The 21,511-nt window shown below is 51.4% G+C and overlaps 1 protein-coding gene across 1 annotated transcript; it reads right to left on the reverse strand.

Moving 5' to 3' along the window:
- Positions 1 to 4,895: 4,895 nt before the first annotated feature.
- On the reverse strand, positions 4,896 to 8,820 carry Spata2 (spermatogenesis associated 2). Its single transcript, XM_051143834.1, has 2 exons — positions 8,331 to 8,820; positions 4,896 to 7,707 (listed from the first exon to the last, which is right to left on the reverse strand). The coding sequence occupies exons 1-2, from the start codon at positions 8,646 to 8,648 to the stop codon at positions 6,481 to 6,483; spliced, it is 1,545 nt and encodes a 514-aa protein (XP_050999791.1). The 5' UTR covers positions 8,649 to 8,820; the 3' UTR covers positions 4,896 to 6,480.
- Positions 8,821 to 21,511: the final 12,691 nt, after the last annotated feature.

Genomic DNA, 21,511 nt, shown 5'->3' on the forward strand with positions numbered 1-21,511 from the left:
CAAGTGACTTTGCAAACCTAGATTTGCACACTCCTAGATGTGGCTCTGGGTCCCCACAGCTCTCCAGGACAGCGGCAGGCATGTTCCAAGTTCAGTGCTTAGGAATTCAGCCTCTGGGCGTCAGTGAGCAACACTTGAGGCAGAATGCTCTTGGGTGCCAGGAGCCCATTGCTCCAGGCCACTCAGGACCTGCTGCTGGTTGGCTGTATATGTCTGCAGAAAAGTGGAGAACTTCTCCAGAGAATCTGAACAACTGAGGAGCCATAGCCTCTTTGGTCCACAACACGAGAAGGCCTTATGTGAGGTCCGGAGTCATCGCATGTGGGCACATTTCTGAAGTAGATGCTGCCAGCACCAGACACTGGAATAAGCAGGGCCTGCCAGCAAAGCCCGGGTTTTCTGGTTTCTTCCAGCCACCAAGAGAGTGAAGTGACCCCTGTATCTACTGGGTGCCAGCCACAGGCTGAAAATGTACCACAGGATGTAGGGCGTGAGGCCCCTCTGCTTACCCTGCGTAGCCTGGGCCTACAGGGAAGGCTGCCTGAGTGTGACATCTCACAGGAACTTAACCGGCCTTGAAGTCAGGGAAGACACTGAACAAGACTACATCCTCAGGATGCCCTGGCCTTGAGGACCGCTAGGAGATTTTCTTAGTAGTGTCAGCCTGGAGGAAAGGACTCAGTCCCACTGAAGGATACAACCTGAGCAACTCCAGAGAAAGCCTTCAAGGTAGAAGGAAGAAAAAAGGAGGCCAGAAAAAGGATCCCAAAGCCCTCAACCTACCCCATCATGGAACTCAAAACAATTTGAGAAAGACATTTTAGTGCACACTAAAAACATGCTGTAGCCAGGTGTGGTACTGTGTGCCTTTAATCCCAGCACTCAGGAGGCAGAGGCAGGTGAATCTTTTGAGTTTGAGGACAGCCTGGTCTACAGAGTGAGTCCAGCACAGCCAGGGCTACACAGAGAAACTCTGCCTCAACAAAATAAAACATGCTATATGGAATGCAGAGGCAGGGGAATCTAAGTTGGAAGCCAGCTTGTCCTACAAGCAAGTCCCAGGCAAAGAGTTCCAGAACAGAGAAACCATGTCTCAAAAAAGGTAGAAGTACTACCAACATCCTTGAGATCTCTCTGGTGTCCACCAGTGCTTTCCCTGGGGCTTCAGCTGTGAAGACCTTGGTAAGAAAAGGACCCCTGACCCAGCATGGCAAGACAGAGCAGCACCCTGGGGAACTGCCCCATCCTTTCCCTCCTTATATGCAGGTGTAAAACCTGGACCTGCTTCCGTCATTCCAAGGCCCAGAGGGGAGATGGGGCTTCCTGAGGATGGCAGAGCTGAAAGCAGCTTTTTGGTTAGTTGGTTTTTTTGAGACAGCATTTCTCTGTGGCTCTGGCTGTCTGGAATTCCCTGGGTAGACAAGGCTGCCTGCCATGAGCAGGAGTCACAGGTAGTCGTGGTACAGTGGAACTGAGCTCCTGTCCTCTGAGAGCAGCAAGCACTCTCCACCCCTGAGCCTCTTCCCACATGTGTGGGTTCTGGGGAACAAGTCAGGTTCTTATACTTGTGAGGCAAGCATTTAATCAGATGAGCCATCTCCCCAGAACAATTTTAGTTTTGCATGAAGCAAAGGCATGGTGGAATGTAATGGTCCAAGCATTTGGGAGTCTGAGGCACGAGAAGTCTTCAAGTTGGAGACCAGCCTGGGCTCTATGGTGAGCACCAGCCAACAATGACTAGAAATTCTCATAAAACCAGAAAGAAAATGTATGTGGTGTGTGTGTTCCTTCAGTTGTGTAAGTTTTCACATGTCTAGATCCACCACACACCCCACAGGGAGGTCCTTTTATATAGCGATAGAAATGATCCTGTTGCTAACTGAACAGAACTGGAGTGCCCCATGTTAGTGCGAGTGAAATGACAACTGAGCAGGAAATAAGAGACCTTAGTAAGCCTTGACTCTCCCAGGGGGCAGACTCCCACACGCCTGTGCTGAAGGTCTGTCTCATGTGTGCTGAGCTATGCCAGAGAGCCACCAGTACATGCATAACACTCCAGATTAGCTGGAGGGAAAGTAAAACTATGGCTACTTGGATTGATACAGAAGGAACATATGGCCAAATTTCAGGTGCTTCCCTAAGAAAAGCACTCAGCAAGCCAAGACTAGAGGATGGTCCTCAGCATAGAAAGGGCTTGTACTAGCTAGTTTGTTTGTTTTGTCACCTTGATACAGTTGTCGTTTAGGAAGAGGAAGCCTCAATTGGTAAAATGTCCCCACCAAATTGGCCTGTGGGCAAGCCTATGAGGGCATTTTTCGTTTGTTTGGTTTTTGAGACAGGGCTGTCCTGGAACTCTCTTTGTAGACAAGCTCACAGAGACCCACTGCATCTGCTGGATTAAAGGCTCCCACCACCATGCCCAACTTTTTTTATTTTTATTGAGTGCTTGAATTAAAGGTGTGTGCCACCCACCGGCCTATGGGGGCATTCTCATGATTGATTTGGGAGGACCCAGCCCTCTGGGTAGTGCCACCCTTGGGAGGTGGTTCCAGATGCTTGGTACTTTAAGCCAGCGCAAGCATGCAAGCAGACCAGTAAGCACGCGTCGGTGGCCATGCAGGAGGATGGCCTGGACTATTCAGTAAGGCCCTGTCTCAAACCCCTCTCCATTCTCACTAACTGGACTCAGGATTATTTAAAAACAAAAAAGGGACATGAAGTAGGGAGGGGAAGTGATGAAGAAATTTGGGGGGAGGGGTAATATCAAAGCACCCTATGCAACTGGGTGGTGGCACATGCTTTTAATCCCAGTACCCAGCAGGTAAGAGGTAGGTGATCTCTGAGTTCAAGGCCAGCCTGCTCTATAAAGGAAGTTCTAGGACAGCCACAGAAACCCTGTCTCAAAAAAAAAAAAAAAGCTGGGAGCAGTAGCACACACCTTTTAATCCCAGCACTTGGAGGAAGAGGCTGGCAGATCTCTGAGTTCAAAGCCAGCCTGGTCTACAGAGTGAGTCTGGACAGCCAAGGCTACACAGAGAAGTCCTGTCTTGAAAAACCAAACAAACAAACAAAAATTCCTACCTAATGGGGCAAAAGAGATGGGTCTGTGATTAAGAGCACTGGCTGCTCTTGGCGAGGACTAGGATCCATCCCCAGCACCACATGGAGGTTTTCTTTTTTCTTTTTCTTTTTTTTTTTTTTTTTTCTTTTTTGTTTTTTCAAGACAGTGTTTCTCTGTGTAGCCTTGGCCATCCTGGACTCACTTTATAGACCAGGCTGGCCTCGAACTCACAGCGATCCGCCTGCCTCTGCCTCCCGACTGCTGGGATTAAAGGCGTGTACCACCACGCCCAGCTCCACATGGAGGTTTTCAACCATGTACCTGTTAACTCCAGGGGATTCCACACCCCCTTCGGGCCTGTATACACACACTGCAGAAACATGAGAGGCAAGCACACATACACCTAATTTTTTTTTAGATACAGACCTTATAAGTTAGAACTGGCTTCTGTGTGACCCATCAAATCCCAGATCACCCTCCACACAGGCCCAATATGTCAGAACCACGCCAGGCCTTTCTCACATACTCATCTTGCCCACTGAGGGATCTGACCTCAGCCCACAGTGGTACCTCAAAACACATGCAGATAGGAAGGAATCAGGGAAAGGCAACCAATTCTTAAGAAACCAGGAGACTAGAGCATGTGACAGGGCAGGATTGGAGTAAGCAAAGCTCAGGCACTGGCAAACCAGCTCCTATGAAAGTCATATCCACGAGCTCTGGGTTTAATCGAGATCGTGCCTCAGTGAGGGGCTTTCATACATGCATATGCACACACACAAAAATGGAAAAGCAAAAAACTGGGACTCCTATGTTCTGAAGGGCCATCTTAGTAACAAAGACAGTGGCGATTTAAAGATCTGTGTGGGCTAGGACAGACTAGTTCAGTGGCGTCAGTTGTCCAGCATGCCCAAGGCCCTGGGTTCATTCCCCCTGTGCCCCTAATCAGCATCCTGTAGTATGGGGGAGTTGAGCTTGATGCAACTACATGGGAAAATGTAACATTTTTGTGTATGGGTGTTTTGCCAGAGGGTGCTGGATCCCCTAGAACTAGAGTTAGAAATGATGTGAGCCTGATGTGGGTACTAGGAATTGAACCTGGGTCCCTGGAAGAACAGCCAGTGTTCTTATCCATTGTGCCATCTTACCATCTGTCAAGATAACTGGCTTTTTAAGTTTAAAAAAAAAAAATCTTTGGCCAGGTATGGTACAACATGCCTTTAATGAGAAAAATCAGGAGGCAGGAAAAAGGAGAGGGGCATCTTTAGTACTGTCTGCAGCCACCAACCACTTCTCCTGGAGAACACAGCCCACTTTAGGGAAATGGGCAGCATTGATTCCTGGCCTGCTTCCCATCTTCCCCAGATGACCAGGTAGTATCTGAGTCCTGTCACTTGAGCTAACTATAGCAGCATCTAGGCCAGAGCTTGCCACACAGGAGGGAAGCCACAGAAGGGCTGTAACACGAACACTTCATTTAACAATGGAAGACACTTTATTTAGTTTTTTAAAATCTCTCAACATTTCAACTCTGTAGAAACCAAATGCAAAATATGTGCATTTTAAATTAGCATATACTCAACTACCAGGATCACAGCAATCTCCTATAGTGAGACACTAGGAGGGGCGAGTCTGCCAGTCTGTACACAGGATTTCTTGATGAAAAGCACACTGCACTTCCTCAGGTGGCCTGTTGTCCACCTTGAGAGTCCCTGCAATGCTGGAGTAACTGGAATGAAAGCTAGAGCTCTCAGGAGTGGGCCAGGCTCATCCGTTCTGCAGTGTGGAAGGACCATCAAAGACGGCTTCCCAGGGAGGCCAGTCTCTTAATATTTCCAATGTCAGCTGTATGTACACCTATCTACATGTGATCTATCAGCTAGAGATTTTAAAAAGAGAGCCATATAAGATTTGGAAAACCTTAAAATCACTCTAGTGAGTTGGAAAAACACCAGCAAATTCACAGTGGCTCAGGGTTTGGCTAGAATCAAGCCTGCTCTAGAGCTCGAGTGCCTTTGGGAAAGCCCCACTTGCACATAGATCCCAAACAACATATCACAACTGCCTATGGCTAAAGTGTGTAACAGTTCAAAAGGAAGTGATAAGTTCAAATTCCTGCCCTATTCCTGCTCTACTCCCCAAAAGGGAAAAATCAGAGGTGGGTAGTTTTTACCGGGAAGCGTGAAAGCTGTCTGAGTAGCATCTGTGTGATGGGCACACACCACCTCTGCCCACTAGTGCAAAAAGACTAAGAGCCGCTGCTGACAGCCCTGGGGACCAGGGAGGAAGGCGATATGAGGGTGGAGGGGATCCACCTGGACTTTCTTCTGAGGAGAGACTCAAGGGTTAGGGTACAAGATTCATGCTCAGCAGGCACCAAGACCAGAGCTATAGATGTGAGGGCTGGGGTCCCCATGTCACTGGGGTCACTGCACAGACCTCAGCACCGAGCTAACCCCCCACGTGCACACCAGAGGTAGGTGTATATTTACTTAGGGAAGACAGCAGCTCTCTACAGCCATGGGAAAGGAACGTGGGCTTTGTCAGTCCCCTACCGTGAGGCTTTCTCCACCCTAGCAAGTGGAGGAAACGCCAGGAAAGGGCATTCGGTCCCCCTTGGAAGACTAAAGGACCCAGGGCACCTTTATAAATACCATTTATCATTAATTTTTCACCATGTTGAAACACACAGCAAGTTGAATACTCATTTAAAAATAAACCTCAAACTCTGTATGTACAGTACAGTACAGGGGGGGATGGGGACAGACACGCAAACAGTCCTGCTGTGGAGTCCACTTTCCATTTGCCAAGCAGAGCTCACCAACACTGGGCTGATAGAGTGAGCTGGCAAGATTCAGCTAATACTGGACTTGGCTCCCCTTTGAGACCTGTTTGGGGGATGGGGTAGGGGTAGGGGTGGAGGCAAAGGGCAGGGACATCTGCCTAGGGATCCTTTTATCAGGGGAACAGGAAAAGAGGCGAGCCATCAGAGAGGCCCAGTGTGGCAGGAGGGCTCATTTCACAAGCCAGCAGGCCTCCAGCTCGCCACTCCTGGTGGGCATTTAAAGGGGACCCAAAGGCTCCTCCCCAGTCCAAGCTGGCTTTACAGTGGGTGAGGCAGGTGTGGCAAGAGTCCCCACTTTTCAAAGGAACCAGAACCAAAACCCAAACCCAAGCCAGCTGAGCAGGGAGTGGTCAGTGAAATGACTGAATGGAAGTGCCACCCTGTCCTACGGCCACACAGCATGGCCGAGTGGAGTGTCAGGTGCTAAGTGAACTCCTTTGTGACAGAGCAGTGACTCTGGCTGCCTCCATGGTCAAGCTCGGGTCTCTGCTTCTGGTGCTGCTCTGACACCTCTTGAGGGGACCAAGCCAGGTCAGTGGTGTAGCCCTTGTAGCGGAAGATGGGGAGGCAGGGCCTATCTGTACACGAGATGGGAGAACGGGGTGGATTTGTAGTTCAGCTGGTTGTTGGGCATGAACTTGTGCAGCTCGCTCTTCCTGCAGCAGGGGTCGTAGTGGTAGGCGCCGAGGCAGGTGTCACAGGAAACTTTTGAACACTGGGTGCAGGTGTTGGTGGCACCTGCACGGTTACAGAAGCCACAGCGGGAGGTGGCTGTGGTAGAGGGCTTGGGCTTTGAGTGAACAGGTGGCAACCGGTCAAGGCCCTGAGACTGGCCCACATACTTCTCCCGCATAGGTGTCCCATGGGCCAGGCTATCATGAGCAGAGGCCTTGCTGGGAAAAGCACTGGGCTTAGAGGCCAAAGAACAGACAAGTACACTGTCACAGCGCTGACAGAGGGAGGAGCTGCAGGACAGGCCACAGTTTTGGCACTTGGAGAGGGCAGACTCTTTGGTGGGGGGTGAACGCTTGTGGTAGATGGGGTGGGCATCATTTCTGACCAGCCATACATCTGGCCGCAAAGCATCCTGCCTCCGGTAGGTGGCCCTGGATTCTGAATCCGTATACAGGTCCACGTCTTCCTGAGTGGAAAAGTATGTACCACGAAGCAGGCCGAGGCCATTGATGGGAGAGATGGAGGGAGGGTCATCAGGGCTACCATGAGGGGAGCTGGACATGGTCAACAATGAGGGGGACGGACGGATGATCTCATCCTTTAGGTCATCCCCTACATCCATGGCCAGGGGCTCCTTCCGCAGATTGAGAGAGGCCTTTGAGGGGGGCTTCCTGCTCTCCCAGTAGCTGTCATAGGCATCCACCGACCTGGAGGGTTTGGTCACCCGGGGCTTGTAGTAGTCCTTGGCTGCCCGCTCGCTGGCTGACTTCTGGAGTGCTACGCGAGCCATGGAAGTGGTCAGGTGCTCCCTACTCTCCGCTCGCCGCCGCAGGGCATCTGAGCACCCACGTGCATCCTCTGTGCTACTCTTGCGCTCAGTAACCACGTCCAGCTCCGAGTAGCCCTTGTCCTTCACCTGTGAGTGGATCCCCAGCATCTGCTCACACTCGACCTTGGCCAGGAAGAGCTCAAAGGAGACCATCTTCACCTGGAGGGACTCCACAAGCTCTTTAAGTTTGTACGCAGTCCCCAACTCAGGCTCATAGCCCATGAACCTCAGAATGGCTCGGATGTCCTCCTCCAGCAATGTGGACTTGACATAGTAAACAAAAGGGCCTGTGTAGGTCTAGGGAGAGAGTGGGTAGAAAAAAAGAGGCATGCTACAGAGGCCTGTTCAAACCAAATGTAGAGCGGGACTAGCAGGGAGAGATGGGGAGCTTCTGCCCGCAGACCACAGGCGTAAGAACACACTAAATACACACCACCAAACAGACATGCATGGCCGCTGTGAGGCCAATGAGGCCATCAGCTTTGTATGTAGTATGAAGGCTCTTTTCCACATGAGAAAGCACAGGGGATGGAATTGTAGGAAGTGTGACACTAAGCCCTGAGAATGTCCCTTTCGAGCCTTCTGTCAAAGTTTCAAGAACACATCAGGGCTGGGGATGGAGCTCAGGGATAGAGCATGCACCATAGGTTTAATGCCCAGCATCATAATAACAAACAAATGGAACATGCCAGAATTCCAGCCCGGCTTAGTGCAGTCTCTACCACCACGCCCTTCCCCTGCTATGGAAAGTGCAGAATCTTCTCTCAACACTCCCCTAAACACACACACACACACACACACACACACACACACACACACACACACACACACACACACACACACACACAGCCCATAGGCTGACAACAGGGGCACATGCACTCAGGAAGGAGCAGCAGGCAGAGGCGGCCATCCCACCTCACCTTGATGCTGCGGAACTCCTTCTTCCAGGGGAACAAGAAGAGGTTGATGGCCACCGTCTCCAGCATGCTGAAGGCGCAGTGCAGAGCCCTCAGGCTGGAACTGCTCATCGAGCGGAGGGAGCTCTCCACCACCTCATAGAACTGGATCAGCCGAAATCGACACAGGGGGTCCACCTTGTGCAGGCTGAGCAGGGTGGCAGCTGCCACTCGCAGGCGCTCATCACTGCCAGGCTGCTGCTTGCCGGGGGTGGAGTCCACTTTGCCCTCATGGAACTGCACGTACTTCCGGAATAAATCATCCTTGTACTTCGTATCCATTGGCCTGGGCTTCCCCGTCAAACCCAAGGGCTACCTCATCTCCCCCATGGCTCTGGGACTGGAGGCTGGCACATCACATGAAGAACTGGCATGGTGCCCGTGGACCAGCTCATGCTCTGAAAAGGGGGGAAAACAAGAAGCCATCACCCATCTGACTAGTCCCTATTCCAGCACCAGAATGCTGAAAAAGCCGGGCGTGGCGGCGCACGCCTTTAATCCCAGCATTCGGGAGACAGAGGCAGGTGGATCGCTGTAAATTTGAGGCCAGCCTGGTCTACAAATCGAGCCTAGGACAGCCAAGGCTACACAGAGAAACCCTGTCTCGGGGGGGGGGGGGGCCAAACCAGAATGCTGAGGAAAGCAAAGCCAAGAGCTGGCCCAAGCTATGCTGGCTCTTTAGCCCAGATGGTCCCCATGTGCTCTTCCACCCAACAGATACAGAACACATACTTGGTGCAAGGTGAAAACAAGCCAGGCCATGATCTGCAGCTCACCAGCTCCCAGGAATGACTAATGCCCCTGAAGGCAGGGTTCAGGGAAAGGGAACACATTTGGCCTTAGTGTCACAGAAGGAGGAGTTTGGGAAAGCCCCGAGGCAGAGTTAAACCTGAAGCACTGCCAGGCCAAGGGTGTGATGCCAGAGGTGGCAGCAGGGAGATGCTGAGCAGGCGCTACAGAGCATTCCCAGGTACGAAATCCCTTACTCCTGATTAAGTGGGACACAGGCGCTACCATGGCCCCTGAAGACAGGCATATATTGAGAAAATCACCCAGGGTCACAAAACTCCCAAGGTGGAGCTGAGATCAGAGTCCAGGCCCAGCCCACCATGCCCTGCTTTCCTGGAATAGGAAGGAGCTTGACACCAACAGAAAGGAGACTGCTAAAGACCAGGCAGCAAAGAGGGATGGCTGCTCCTAATGGGGGAAGCTGGGTCTGCACTGCTCTATGTGAGGGACCCGGGGTCCCACTCCCAGCAGGACACAAGGACACACAGCCAGGGTTTCTGTGAAAAGCCACGTAAGTCACAAGCATTTACTTCAAGGATGTGGAGAGGACTATGGAGACCAGGCAGACTGCTTTCCCATTCAGCTTAGGAGGGGCCACAGCCAGCTGGGAGAAGAAAAGTGCTGAGCTGGGGTGAGGATGCACAGCAGCCCAGCAGCTCACAGGTGACCTCGGGTGAATACAGCGACACTCAGTGTCCACACCGCAGACAAACATGGTGCAAGAGGGTACACAGGCACCAGTGAGGCAGCAATGCAGGGGCACACTCAGGCCAATCCCTTAACACTCTGGTTCCTTTTTTCATGAATCCAGATCAACACACACAGCTCTGCACAATGTGGCTAAGTAAGGAAGGCCCTGTCAGACTTTTCTGCCCTGGCAAGGAATCCACCCTCAAGACACCAGGCTTTCTCAAGAAGGCTCTGGTAGAGTAGGTGTGAACTGTGCCTGACACTTTCTTGGCCAGACTCCAGAGTATGGCTGGTGAGGACCTAACTTGAAGCCAACTTCTGCACGCTGCTCAGGTAGGGCTGAGAGCCTATCAGCATGGCTAATAGTGGGGAGGGTAAGGGACTGGGCTGCACCTTGGGGGGCTGGGGCTGGGGCTGGCCTGTGGGGTCCTCTAGTAGATCTGTGCTCTGGCTACAATCACAGGGCCCACAGGACCACCCTAGCCTCAGTTAAGCCACAGCTCAGGGTCTCTAGTTTGGGATGATGAGTGGCAGCACCAACAGTGGGGTAAGGTGGAATATGTAGCAAAACTGGGGCACACACTGGGTCCGGTGGCACACAATGTCATTCCAGCACTCAAGAGAGAGGATATAACTGCCTGGAGCCCCTGACAGTCTTGGTTACAGTGTGAAGTCACAACAAACAAACACAGGAGGACCCGAATGACCCTCTTTCACCCACTGCCTGTGGTGGTACCCTCACAGAAGTTCAGAAGCAAATGGCCCTGGAGAGAACAGAAGGGCCCCAAGATGAGTGCTAAGTTGTGACCAAGGCCAAGGCCCTGAGGTCACACTTGCCTTCACAGCAGTCTAACCTTCCCTTAAGCGACAGTCACATAATCCCTTGCTCCTCAGCTGCGCCAGGCTGACTCTTGGGTGGCTGGTCACTGTGCCCTGCAGGCTTCAGCTCCAACACCGAGACCTCCTGCTGTGTCATGTCGAGTAAACCCCACCTTCCCAGCCACCCCCACCCCGACTCCCCGTTTCCCTGAGATAGCCACTGCAATCTGAAATTATTGGCTCTATGTGCTCTTTTACTAGCTTACTCTCAGTCCCTCCCCATAACCCGTAGCTCCCACAAAGGCAGAGATCCCCACAGTACTTAACATGGATGCAGTTCAAGGTAGACACCTAATGCAACTGGCCCAATCAACAATGTAAAGAACACATGCACACAAAGTGACCTCCAGTCTCTCAGCAGGGCCACAAGAGCAGCTGGAAGATGAGTTGCAAATATGCATGCCATGCAGCCTACAGCCTGTGCCCCTGACAACTCCAAGACCAATGGCTCACAGGGGTTTTACAAAGCACCCACCTTCAAGCTGGGTGTGGTGGCGCACTCCTTTAATCCCAGCACTTGGGAGGCAGAGGCAGGCAGATCGCTGTGCATTCGAGGCCAGCGTGGTCTACAAAGTGAGTCCAGGACAGGCAGGACTACAAGAGAAACCCTGTCTTGGAAAAAAACAACAAAAACAAAGCACCCACCTTCTGCCTGGCCTGGTTATTTATGGTGGGGGACAGGATAGCAATGGCCACCAGTGAAGAAGACAGTCTAAACCAGTTCTAGCTAGAACAGCTCAGCAGCCGCCTAAGCATGCATATCCTCTCAATACCAACTCTCTGCCAGGCAAAGAGGACACACACAGCAGCTCCCTGTCTAAGAGAAGCTTCCCTCTCTCCTGCTTCAGAAGCACGAGCTGGTCTTTGGTCAGTCTTAAAACCAAAAGGGAGATCAAGTCCTAGGGTGGCTCAGTGCAGGAGTCCCGGCCTAGCATGCATGAGATCCTAGATTCCATCATAAGCACAGCACAGGGTCTCCCACTAGGAAGCAAAGACAGGATCCTGATGAACAACCAGCCTAGAAGGAATAGGTGAGCTCCAGACTCAGTGAGAGATGCTGTCTTAAACTATAAAATGAAAAGCTGGGCATGGTGGCACCCACCTCTAATCCCAGCACCCACTTGGGCTGCAGAGATATATGGATCTTTGAGTTCAAGGCCAGCCTGCAGAGAAGTTCCAAGACAGCCAGGGCTACACAGAAATAACCTATCTCAAGGTGGAAGGCAAGGTGGTAGCTGGAGAGATGGCTCAGTAGTTAAAAGTACGGCTGCTTTTTTTTTTTTTTTTTTTTTGCAGGGGGGGCGGTTGGTGTTGGTTTTGGTTTTGGTTTTTCAAGATGGTGTTTCTCTGTGTTAGCCTTGGCTGTCCTAGACTCACTTTGTAGACCAGGCTGACCTCGATCCACCTGCCTCTGCCTCCTGAGTGCTGGGATTAAAGGCATAAGCCACCACTGCACGGTGCACTGGCTGCTTTTACAGAGGACCTGGATTTAATTCCTAGAACCCACATGCGGGCTTACACCAGTCTGTAACTCCAGCTCCAGGGGATCAGACACCATCCTTTGGGAATCAAAGGTATGCACATGCTCCAGATACACATGAAAGCAAAACACCCAACCACATAAAATAAAAATAATGAAGAAAAAAAAGTGTAAAGATAAGAGAAAGTCATGCAACCTCTGGCTTCCTCTATAGATACATGCACAGGTGTGAATACCTAAGTACACGACACAGGGCTGGGTAAGAGAAAGAAACAAAGAATAGGGGTCTGTATGTTCCAAGGGACATGGCAGAGCGCCACTTTAATCCCGTCTCCCATTTCATCCTTACAGCAGCTGAGGAAGCAGAGACCCAGCTGCAATCACTGTCTGCGGCAGAGCCAATAGGGCCAACAGGTCCCAAGGCCTGGCTTTCTCCCATTCAGCTCACTCATTTCTGGTACCAATTACAAAGGGGTCAGGATATGCAGGTCCCTATGCTAGCTGTTCAAAAGTCAGTAAGATCCATAGGATAACCCCAAAATTAAAGAGGAAACTGAGCACAGAGAGTCAACTCACCTATCCTAAATTAGGGGGCTAAGAAGAACTGGATTTGAGACCTGAATTTGAATCTAATCGTAGGCAAAAGCCATCCTGCTGCATCTTCTGGGTAAGCTCCTTGAAAGGCCTTGTCAGTCAAAATGTCCTGCATCCAGGAAGCAAGCTGGTAGTAGCAAAACTGCCATCTTCCCACACCAAATGGGCTGGGAGAGCCACCAACCTCTTTATGATGTAAGCTCAAGAGCCCAGAAGCGAGGCTGGCCACAGAGCAGCCAGCAGTGAGGCAGTTACATCATCCCAGCTGAATATATTTCCTAAGAATACAGGCTGCCTTGTGGCTGGCCCTAACTGGTGTCTTTTCTGAGCACAGAGCCAGCAATTTATTCCCAGCACTCTCGAAAGCACAACAAAAACACGTTCTCTGCTAAACACAGCCTGGTTACAGGAGAACAAGGCAGCCCAGCGACAGAAGCTGTTAATTTCTCCAAGCAACCCAATGACTGGAATGCCAAGCCGTATCAAGCTGGCAGGGGGAAAAAAATACAGCTCTGTGAATATCCGGAACACGGAAGCAGAAGGATGCCTAGCGCCATTGGTTCTGGGTGGCACCTCCTGCACCCACAATCTGGGCCCCTCTGTAAAGCAAGTCAGCGTAGAGGAAGCTAGTGCACGGGCGCCTTACCAATCATTATTCTTTTTTTTTTTTTTCTTTTCTTTTTTGAGACAGGATTTCTCTGTGTAGCCTTGGCTGTCCTGGACTCGCTTTGTAGACCAGGCTCAACCACTATTCTTTAAAACAGCCAATGTGGAAAGCCGGATTCATTTAAAGTTCGGCTGAATAGGACCAAAACAATTGGGGAGGTAGACCACTGGCCCGACTTTACTTCTGCAGGCTCAGTCAAGGATGTGACCCGTGGCTGCACGGAAAGGCACCCCCTTCCTGTACCGGCAGGTGCTGTTTGGATCCCAGTCCTCCAATGTACATGTTTACACACCCCTAGTCCAGCTGCAGCCGCCAAACAGGATCAGGGATGTGCCTCTACCTCCACTCTCTCTGCCCAACCTCTAAGCATTTATTTCTCAGCAAGAGGCTCCCAGACCCACCCACAGCATCTCTTGCTGGCTGTAAAACAATACAGGGTCCCTACACCTCTAACTGGCCTCCAGAAACACTGCCACGGAGGACTTCCAAGGCTCTTAAAACCACCTGGGCTGTGCTCGAACCCGGCTTCCCTCATCGCAGCTGCCTCTCTTGGGGGTTCTGAAGGAAGCCATATCCCCTTCTCTGCAGGGGACATAAGCCTGCAACAGCTACACCCTGCTTTGTGAGCCGCCTGCCTCAGACCACCATAGCAGCTAGGAAAACGCCCAGGCTTAAAGGAAGGAGCGTCCCTACTGGTGGGGTCTTTTGTCGGTGGGCTGGGGACCGAACCCAGGGCATCGCACACGCTGGGCAAGCTCTCCCCAACAACCCTGGGTCTGCCGATGAAATACCGGGACCTGTCATTAGACACCCTGCAACGCCAGAGTCCTCTCATTCCACGCCCACCGCGGCCCCGGAAGGCCGCCGCGTTCCTCTTCGCAGACCCGAAGACCAAGGCTCCCGAGGCGGACAGACTCAGCCAAGGTCACTCGCTGAGTCCAAAGCCAGGTCAGCCTCCCCTCCCGGCTGCGAGCCACAGCGCGGTGCCTGCCTCCGGGAGCGTCGCGGGGCGCGTGTGCTGTCGCCCCGGAGCGAGCGCTGCGGCCGGCCGCCCAGAGCAGCCGCGGCCGCGGGAGCGGAGCTGATGGCCTGGTCCGCGACAGCGCGCGCAGGGACCTGCCCTCCCGCCTGCCTCGCACTTACCCGCCGCTGCTCGCCAGGAAAGCGAGCGCCGCCGAAACACGGCCCGCACGGCCCCGCACAGCCCCACCGCTCCCGCCGGCTCCGGGGGCCGAGTCCAATACCCGAGCAGCCGCAGCCCGGAAGCAGTCAGACAGGAAGTGACGTAAGGAGGCGGGCCCTGAGAGAGGCTGGAGCGCGGCTGCGCGCTGGGACTGGGAAGGAGCGGCGGAAGCCGGTGCTGGAACAGGTGAGCGCGAGGAAAGGAGAGGCGATGGCCCGAGGCGGCGGCCAAGCTCTTGTCCGCGGAACTCGACCTCAATCCTAGGGACTATCAGAACCCGGAAGCAAATAAGCTGGAAGTGACGCGCGGACAGACGCTGGTTGACCGGGTTGTCATGGAAACACGATCTAGCGTGAAGAGATTTTTTTCCCCCTACCTCGCTGACTTTCCCTTGGTCCGGACAGTGCTCGAGAGCCGGCACTGACGTGGGGACCCGCTATCCCATTTCTAAGACTGCACCGCGACCGGGCGTGGTGGCGCACGCACGTAATCAATCCCAGCACTCTGGGAGGCAGAGGCAGGCGGATCTCTGAGTTCGATGCCAGCCTGATCCACAAAGTGAGTCCAGAACAGCCAAGGTTACACAGAGAAACCACGTCTTTAAAAAAAAAAAAAAAAAAAAAAAAAAAAAAAGCACTGAACCGCGGAGGGTAGAGAGCGAAAGCAGAGGCGGAGGTCACAGGAGACTGGAGAGGGCCATGGGTATTGCTGCTGGCGACCGAGGTTAAGATGCGTATTGCAACAGCATGCAGACTAAAGGTGCTGTTACTTAAGCGATGTCATTGTCCCTTGTACAATAATTTTAAAATATTAATTGCAATACATTAGGACTATGCATACAAGAATACAGGCTTTTCAAGTAGACCATAAAACCTGGAAACTACCAGCCTCTGATCTTCTGCTGTTTACACATTAAATATACTCTGATCTGTGAAAGAAAAAAAAAAAAAAAAGATGTGGGTGGGGCTCAGGAGACCGCTCAGCGATTAGGAGCACTTGTTGCTTGCAGCCGTCCCCGGCTTCCGTTCCCAGTACCCACGTAGTGGCTTACAGCTATCCATAGCACCGGTTCCAGGGGGTCTGATGCCCTCTCTGACCTCCGTGGGTATCAGGCACGCACGCAGTGCACATACATCCATGCAGGCAACACGCTCATCCACGTAAAATAAAAATAAGTCGCTACATAAGGAAATGGGAATCCATTATTTCCATTAATCCATAGATGCCTCGTTCTGTAATCCTAACTCTTCGGAGGGTTGAGCCAGGAAGAGTGGGAGTTTAAGGTTAACATGAATAACTTAGCGAGCTCTTGCCTCAAAAAAAAAAAAAAAAAAAAAAAAAAAGGCTGAGGCTATAGCTCGGTACTAGAACCCTTATCTGCCTTGTGTGTTCTCGCTGGGTTCGGTTCCAAACAAGAGAGAAGGAGGGTGGGGAGACTCCCCCTGTTGACTTAACTCATTGCTAGCTGTATTTCCTTGAACAAGCTACTTAATGTCTCTCAGCTGCATAATACTTGTTAAAAGCAATAATAATAATGACAATAGCAGCTATCTAGTGAGATGTATGCAGAATGAACTACAGACACACAGCTTAGTACACAGTGGGCACTGACTAAGGACCTAAGGGAGTTGTGTAGACAGGTAGCCTCAGCTAGTCTAGAGGTCAGTGTGTATTTCTGGTGGCCTGGAACGCATGTGTGGCACCGGCTACTGTCTGTCTTGTGGCGATCAGCCTGCCTGTCTCCTGAATGAAACTGGTTTCTTAGTTCCTTAATCATGGAAACCAGAGGGGCAAGAGCAATCTTCCCTGATTCCCTGCAGGACCCGCACAGTCTATCTACACTGGCTTAAGTCTTGACAGCTTGCCACTTGACTCTCATAGGCTTCTCTGTTACCTGCACCCCCCTGAGAGAGCAACTTGCAGAGGACCTGAGTTCCCCAGAACCACATGCCAGTCCCGGGGAATTAACACGCTCTTCTGGCCTCTGAGAGCATTGCATACATGTGATGCACAGGCCAAAAACAAAACACAAAACCACTTGTACACAAGAAAAAAAAATTTTTTTTTTGAGACAAGGTTTCTCTGTGTAAAAGCCCTGGCTGTCCTGGACTCCCTTTGTAGACCAGGCTGGCCACAAAATCACAGTGATTCACCTGCCTCTGGCTTCCCAGTGCTGGGATTAAAGGCGTGCACCACCACGCCTGGTGAAATAATTTTTTTCTTAAACTCAGAGATACTTTTATCTGTAGTAAACCCCTAGTGTTTGCCATGCACATTCTTAAAACACGGAACATTGTTTGCCATTGGCTGGACTTTGTTCTTTCCGGATAGTCACATTCACTCTGTGGACCAGGTGGCCTTGAACCACCAGCCTCTGCCTCTGTCAAAGATGAGGATTACTACACCTTGCTTTTTCACCCCTCTGGCCTCTCCACACCCTAATGCCTGGTTGTGGGTGCCCTTCCTGGCACCTCTTCCCTTACCTGTCTTGCTTGCTCGTGTCCAGCCCCAATTCAGTCTTGTTTTCTTTCTTTCTGGAATTCTTTTCTTCTTCCTCCTCCTCTTCCTCCTCTTCCTCCTCCTCCTCCTCCTCCTAGAATTCTGATTTGTCCAACCAAAGACTTAAGGCCTTTCTCCTCTGGATCCCCACAACCCTCTTGTAATTTTATCTCAGCTCTCCAAAGGTCACATATGTATTTACCTGATGTCTGCACTAGGCCCCACGGTCCTTTTTACCTGTATCCCTGGGAGCTTTGTGCACATCTGATCAGGAGCTGTCTAACTGGTGTTCTGTGTAGGAGTCACCCTCGGAGCCACGGCGGCATGAACAAAGTAAAGCCAGTGGCCTGCCCAAAGCCTGGTGTAACCCACAGGCCACTGCTCCATTAGGTGATCCAGTTTCATTCCTAGCTCCTGCCTTAGGCTTCTCACAACTGTGACTCACTCCAGAGGAGCCAACACCTTCTTCTAGCTTTGCCTCTGAGAGCACTAGCACAAGGCAGACACATAATTCACAGTAAATAAATAAATAGAGCTGGGCATGGGATCACACACCTTTATTGCCAGCACTCTAGAAGCAGAGGCAGGTGGATCTCTATGAGTTCCAGGTCAGCCAGGAATGTTTAAAAAAAAAAAAAAAAGGAGGTCAAACAGCAGCTGGGCGTGGTGGCGTATGCCTTTAATCCCAGCACTCAGGAGGCAGAGGCAAGAGGATAGCTGTAAATTCGAGGCCAGCCTGGTCTACAGAGCAACTGCCAGGACAACCAGGCCTACAGAGAGAAACCCTGTCTCAAAAAAACAGTGTATGTGTCTTTAAATAATAATAAGAGCCAGTAGTGGTGATGTATGCTTGTAACCTCAGAGCTTAGGAGGTAGAGGCAGGAGAATCAGGAGTTGAAGGCTGCCCCTGCCCACACAGCAAGTTGAGGCCAGCCCAAGCTACATGAGGCACTGTCTCAATTCCCCCCCAAACTCCCCTCCCGCCCCAAACAACAAAAGGAAAAAAAAGCACTCTCAGCAAGTATGATAAGCTTGCATTTTCACATGAGAGTGCCAAGAAAGTCCCTTCCACCTCTGTGATTCTGTGACAGCCAAGAGGGAAGCCCTGGTGATGGAAACACCTGACATTTCCCGTCAAAAAGACCCAAGGTCTCAAGAGAGGCACATTTCTCATCTTTTACACAGATGAAGACTTGTGACTTCTGGGCTTGGTATCCAGACTTCATTACATAACGATTAGCAGGTTACATAATGGCCATGTGACAACAGTCAGACACCCTCACTTCCCAGGAGCCAACACTCTACTTACCTCTTTTCAATTTTAATGTTTTTTTAGTTTTTGTAAATCACAGAAGTAGCACACAGAACAAAAACCAAAAGAGCTACCCTGTGGCCCAGCAGTGGGCTACCCCGTGACCCAGAAGTGGTCTACCCCGGGACCCAGCAGTGGGCTACCCGGGGACCCAGCAGTGGGCTACCCCGTGACCCAGAAGTGGGCTACTCCGTGACCCAGCAGTGGACTACCCCGGGACCCAGCAGTGGGCTACCCGGGGACCCAGCAGTGGGCTACCCCGTGACCCAGAAGTGGGCTACCCCGTGACCCAGCAGTGGGCTACCCCGTGACCCAGAAGTGGGCTACCCCGTGACCCAGCAGTGGGCTACCCCGGGACCCAGCAGTGGGCTACCCCGTGACCCAGCAGTGGGCTACCCCGGGACCCAGCAGTGGGCTACCCCGGGACCCAGCAGTGGGCTACCCCGGGACCCAGCAGTGGGCTACCCCGGGACCCAGCAGTGGGCTACCCTGGGACCCAGCAGTGGGCTTTCTTGGCCTCTGTGAGAGAAACTTGAGTTCAGGAAGCATGGCTACCATAGCAAACAAAGGGGGTCAGTTCTTTTTTTTGTTTTGTTTTGTTTTTTGAGACAGGGTTTCTCTGTTTAGCCTTGGCTGTCCTAGACTCACTTTGTAGAGCAGGCTGGCCTCGAACTCACAGCCATCTATCTGCCTCTGCCTCCTGAGTGCTAGGATTAAAGGCATTGAACCACCTTGCCCAGCCTCAGGGGGTCACTTCTAAAGAGCGGAAGGTGAGTGGTGTAGCTGCTTTACCAACCTGTACCTGCAGAGGATGATGGGATTCTGTACAATGCCTCAAAAGATACCTTGCAAGGAAAAGACACTGCAAGAACGGCAACAAAAACCAGCATTGGCCAGCATCGGTGAGCACCACAGCCAACCAGAAACAGGAATATGGATCAAATGCCTATTTCCCTAGTCCTCTAGTCCTAGCACTTGGGAGGCTGAGACAGGAGAACGGCTGTGAGTTCAATACCAGCCTGAGAACTACACAGGGAGAAGTGGTCTGGCTTGAGAGGCACCGAGGCACTCAGCAATTAAGAGCCTTTGCTGTGCTAGGCATGGTGGTGCTCACCTTTAATCCCAGCACTCGGGAGGCAGAGGCAGGCGGATCACTGTGAGTTCAAGGCCAGCCTGGTCTACAAAGTCGAGTTCAGGACAACCAAGGCTACACAGAGAAACTCTGTCTCGAAAAACAACACAAAACCAAACAAAAAACCCTTGCTGATCTTCCAGAGGACCAAGTTCCCAGCACCCACTACAGTCACCTCTAACCAAGCTCCAGGAATCTGATGCTCAGTTGCACATAAAGAAGAAATCTTAGGCCAGGCATGTGGCAAACAAGCCTGTAATCCCAGCACTCGGGAGGCAGGCAGATTACTGTGAGTTCAAAGCCAGCCTGATCTACAAAGTGAGTCCAGGACAACAAGGGTGACACAGAGAAACCATGTCTCAGAAGACAAAAACAAAAACAAAAAGAATAAATCTTGTTTTAAATTATTTTATGTGTTACGGGTGTTTTGCCTGCCTGTGTGTGTATGTAGTACATGCAGAGACCAGAAGAGGGCAGGGTGTTCAGATCCTTTAGAACTTGAGTTACTGACATGTGGGTGGATTTCTGTGTAGCTCAGGCTGTCCTGCTAGAGCTCACTCTGTTGACCAGGTTAGCCTTGAACACAGGGAAATCCACCTGCCTCTGCCTCCAGAGTGCTGTGATTACAGGTTTGTCAACGCTTATTTTTATGTGTATGTGTATGTGTGTGTCTGACTCTAAGTCTATACCACATGCATGCAGTGCTGGCAGAGGCAAGAAGAGGGCATCAGATTTTTAAAAAAGATTTATTTATTTATGTTTATGTGTGTTCTATTTGCATGTACATCTTATGACAGAAGAGGGCGTTAGATCCCATTACAGATGGTTGTGAGCTACCATGTGGTTGCTGGGAATTGAACTCAGGAAGAACAGACAGTGATCTTAACCACTGAACCATCTCTCTCCAGCCCCCTAAACCTCAATTTCTTAACCTGTACTCATAGTCCCTTCCTCAAGGTTATCTTGATTTGGTTTGATTTGATTTCACTTTTAGAGACCGGATATCATGTCATGTATCCCAGGCTGGCCTAGAGCTTGCTACGCAGACAAGGATGGCCTTGAACTCCTGCCTCTCCTGCCTTTACCGCCCCATAACTGGAATTAGAGGAGTGTAGCACCTTGCCCAGTTTGTGTCACTCAGGGTCATATATACTAGACAAATACTCCATCAACCGAACCACTCCCCCAGTCCCCAGAAGCTTATCCTGCCCAGTGGATAAGATACCACAGGAAAGAACCTCACCTCAGCCTCACAGGGAGGGAGGGATGGAGTCTACAGCAGGTTTTACCCTGTGAGGTTTACTGTCCTACTACAACCTGAATTTGCTGGAGGCTAATGAGGCCATATGGTTCCTGGATTGAGCAGTCATTGACTTGGAGGAGCCTGTCACCCCCTAGCAGGCACATGTGTTCTCTGGCTCCTTCACAATCCATGAGAAAAGCGGTCTTCCCCTCTCCTCCCTATATAAACCCAACTGCTAGTGTTTCAAGTCCTCGGAGCACCCCGAAGTCCAAAGGTAACTGTTGCCTAAGAGCTGTTATTACCGGGGATCCACCCTGCCCAACCCGCCTCCAGGGAGACGTAGCTCCCAGGGTTGGATCCTGCTACTGCTTAATTGCTCTGAAAACAGTACCCAGAGGTCATGGCTTTTGCTATATACTGTACAGCCCTCAAGCACGGCCTTCAAAGGCCATCTGCAGAAAGCAAGCATCTTTGCCCTTTGAAGCAAGCAAGAGAAAGCCACACTCATGTCCTTGTGGCTACCAACGTCCCTTGGCAGGGAGAGAGGTGAGCTAGGGGCAGGAGAGATAATTCAGCAGTCAGGAGTATTCACTGCTGAGGACCAGAGGATGAGAGTTCAGATCCCAGCACCCTCATAGAGTGGTGCCAGCGACCCCAGCTCCTGCATACATCGGTAC

Source organism: Acomys russatus, chromosome 4 (assembly GCF_903995435.1).
Source record: "Acomys russatus chromosome 4, mAcoRus1.1, whole genome shotgun sequence".
Classification (NCBI taxonomy): domain Eukaryota; kingdom Metazoa; phylum Chordata; class Mammalia; order Rodentia; family Muridae; genus Acomys; species Acomys russatus.

What these genes read in the sequence shown, in the direction of transcription:
- Spata2 (XM_051143834.1), bottom strand. Translation starts at nt 8,648, where the DNA reads ATGGATACGAAGTACAAGGATGATTTATTCCGGAAGTACGTGCAGTTC. An exon ending in AGGAGTTCCGCAGCATCAAG is followed by an intron (nt 7,708 to 8,330) that starts GTGAGGTGGGAT and finishes CTCTCTCCCTAG; the next exon opens with ACCTACACAGGCCCTTTTGT.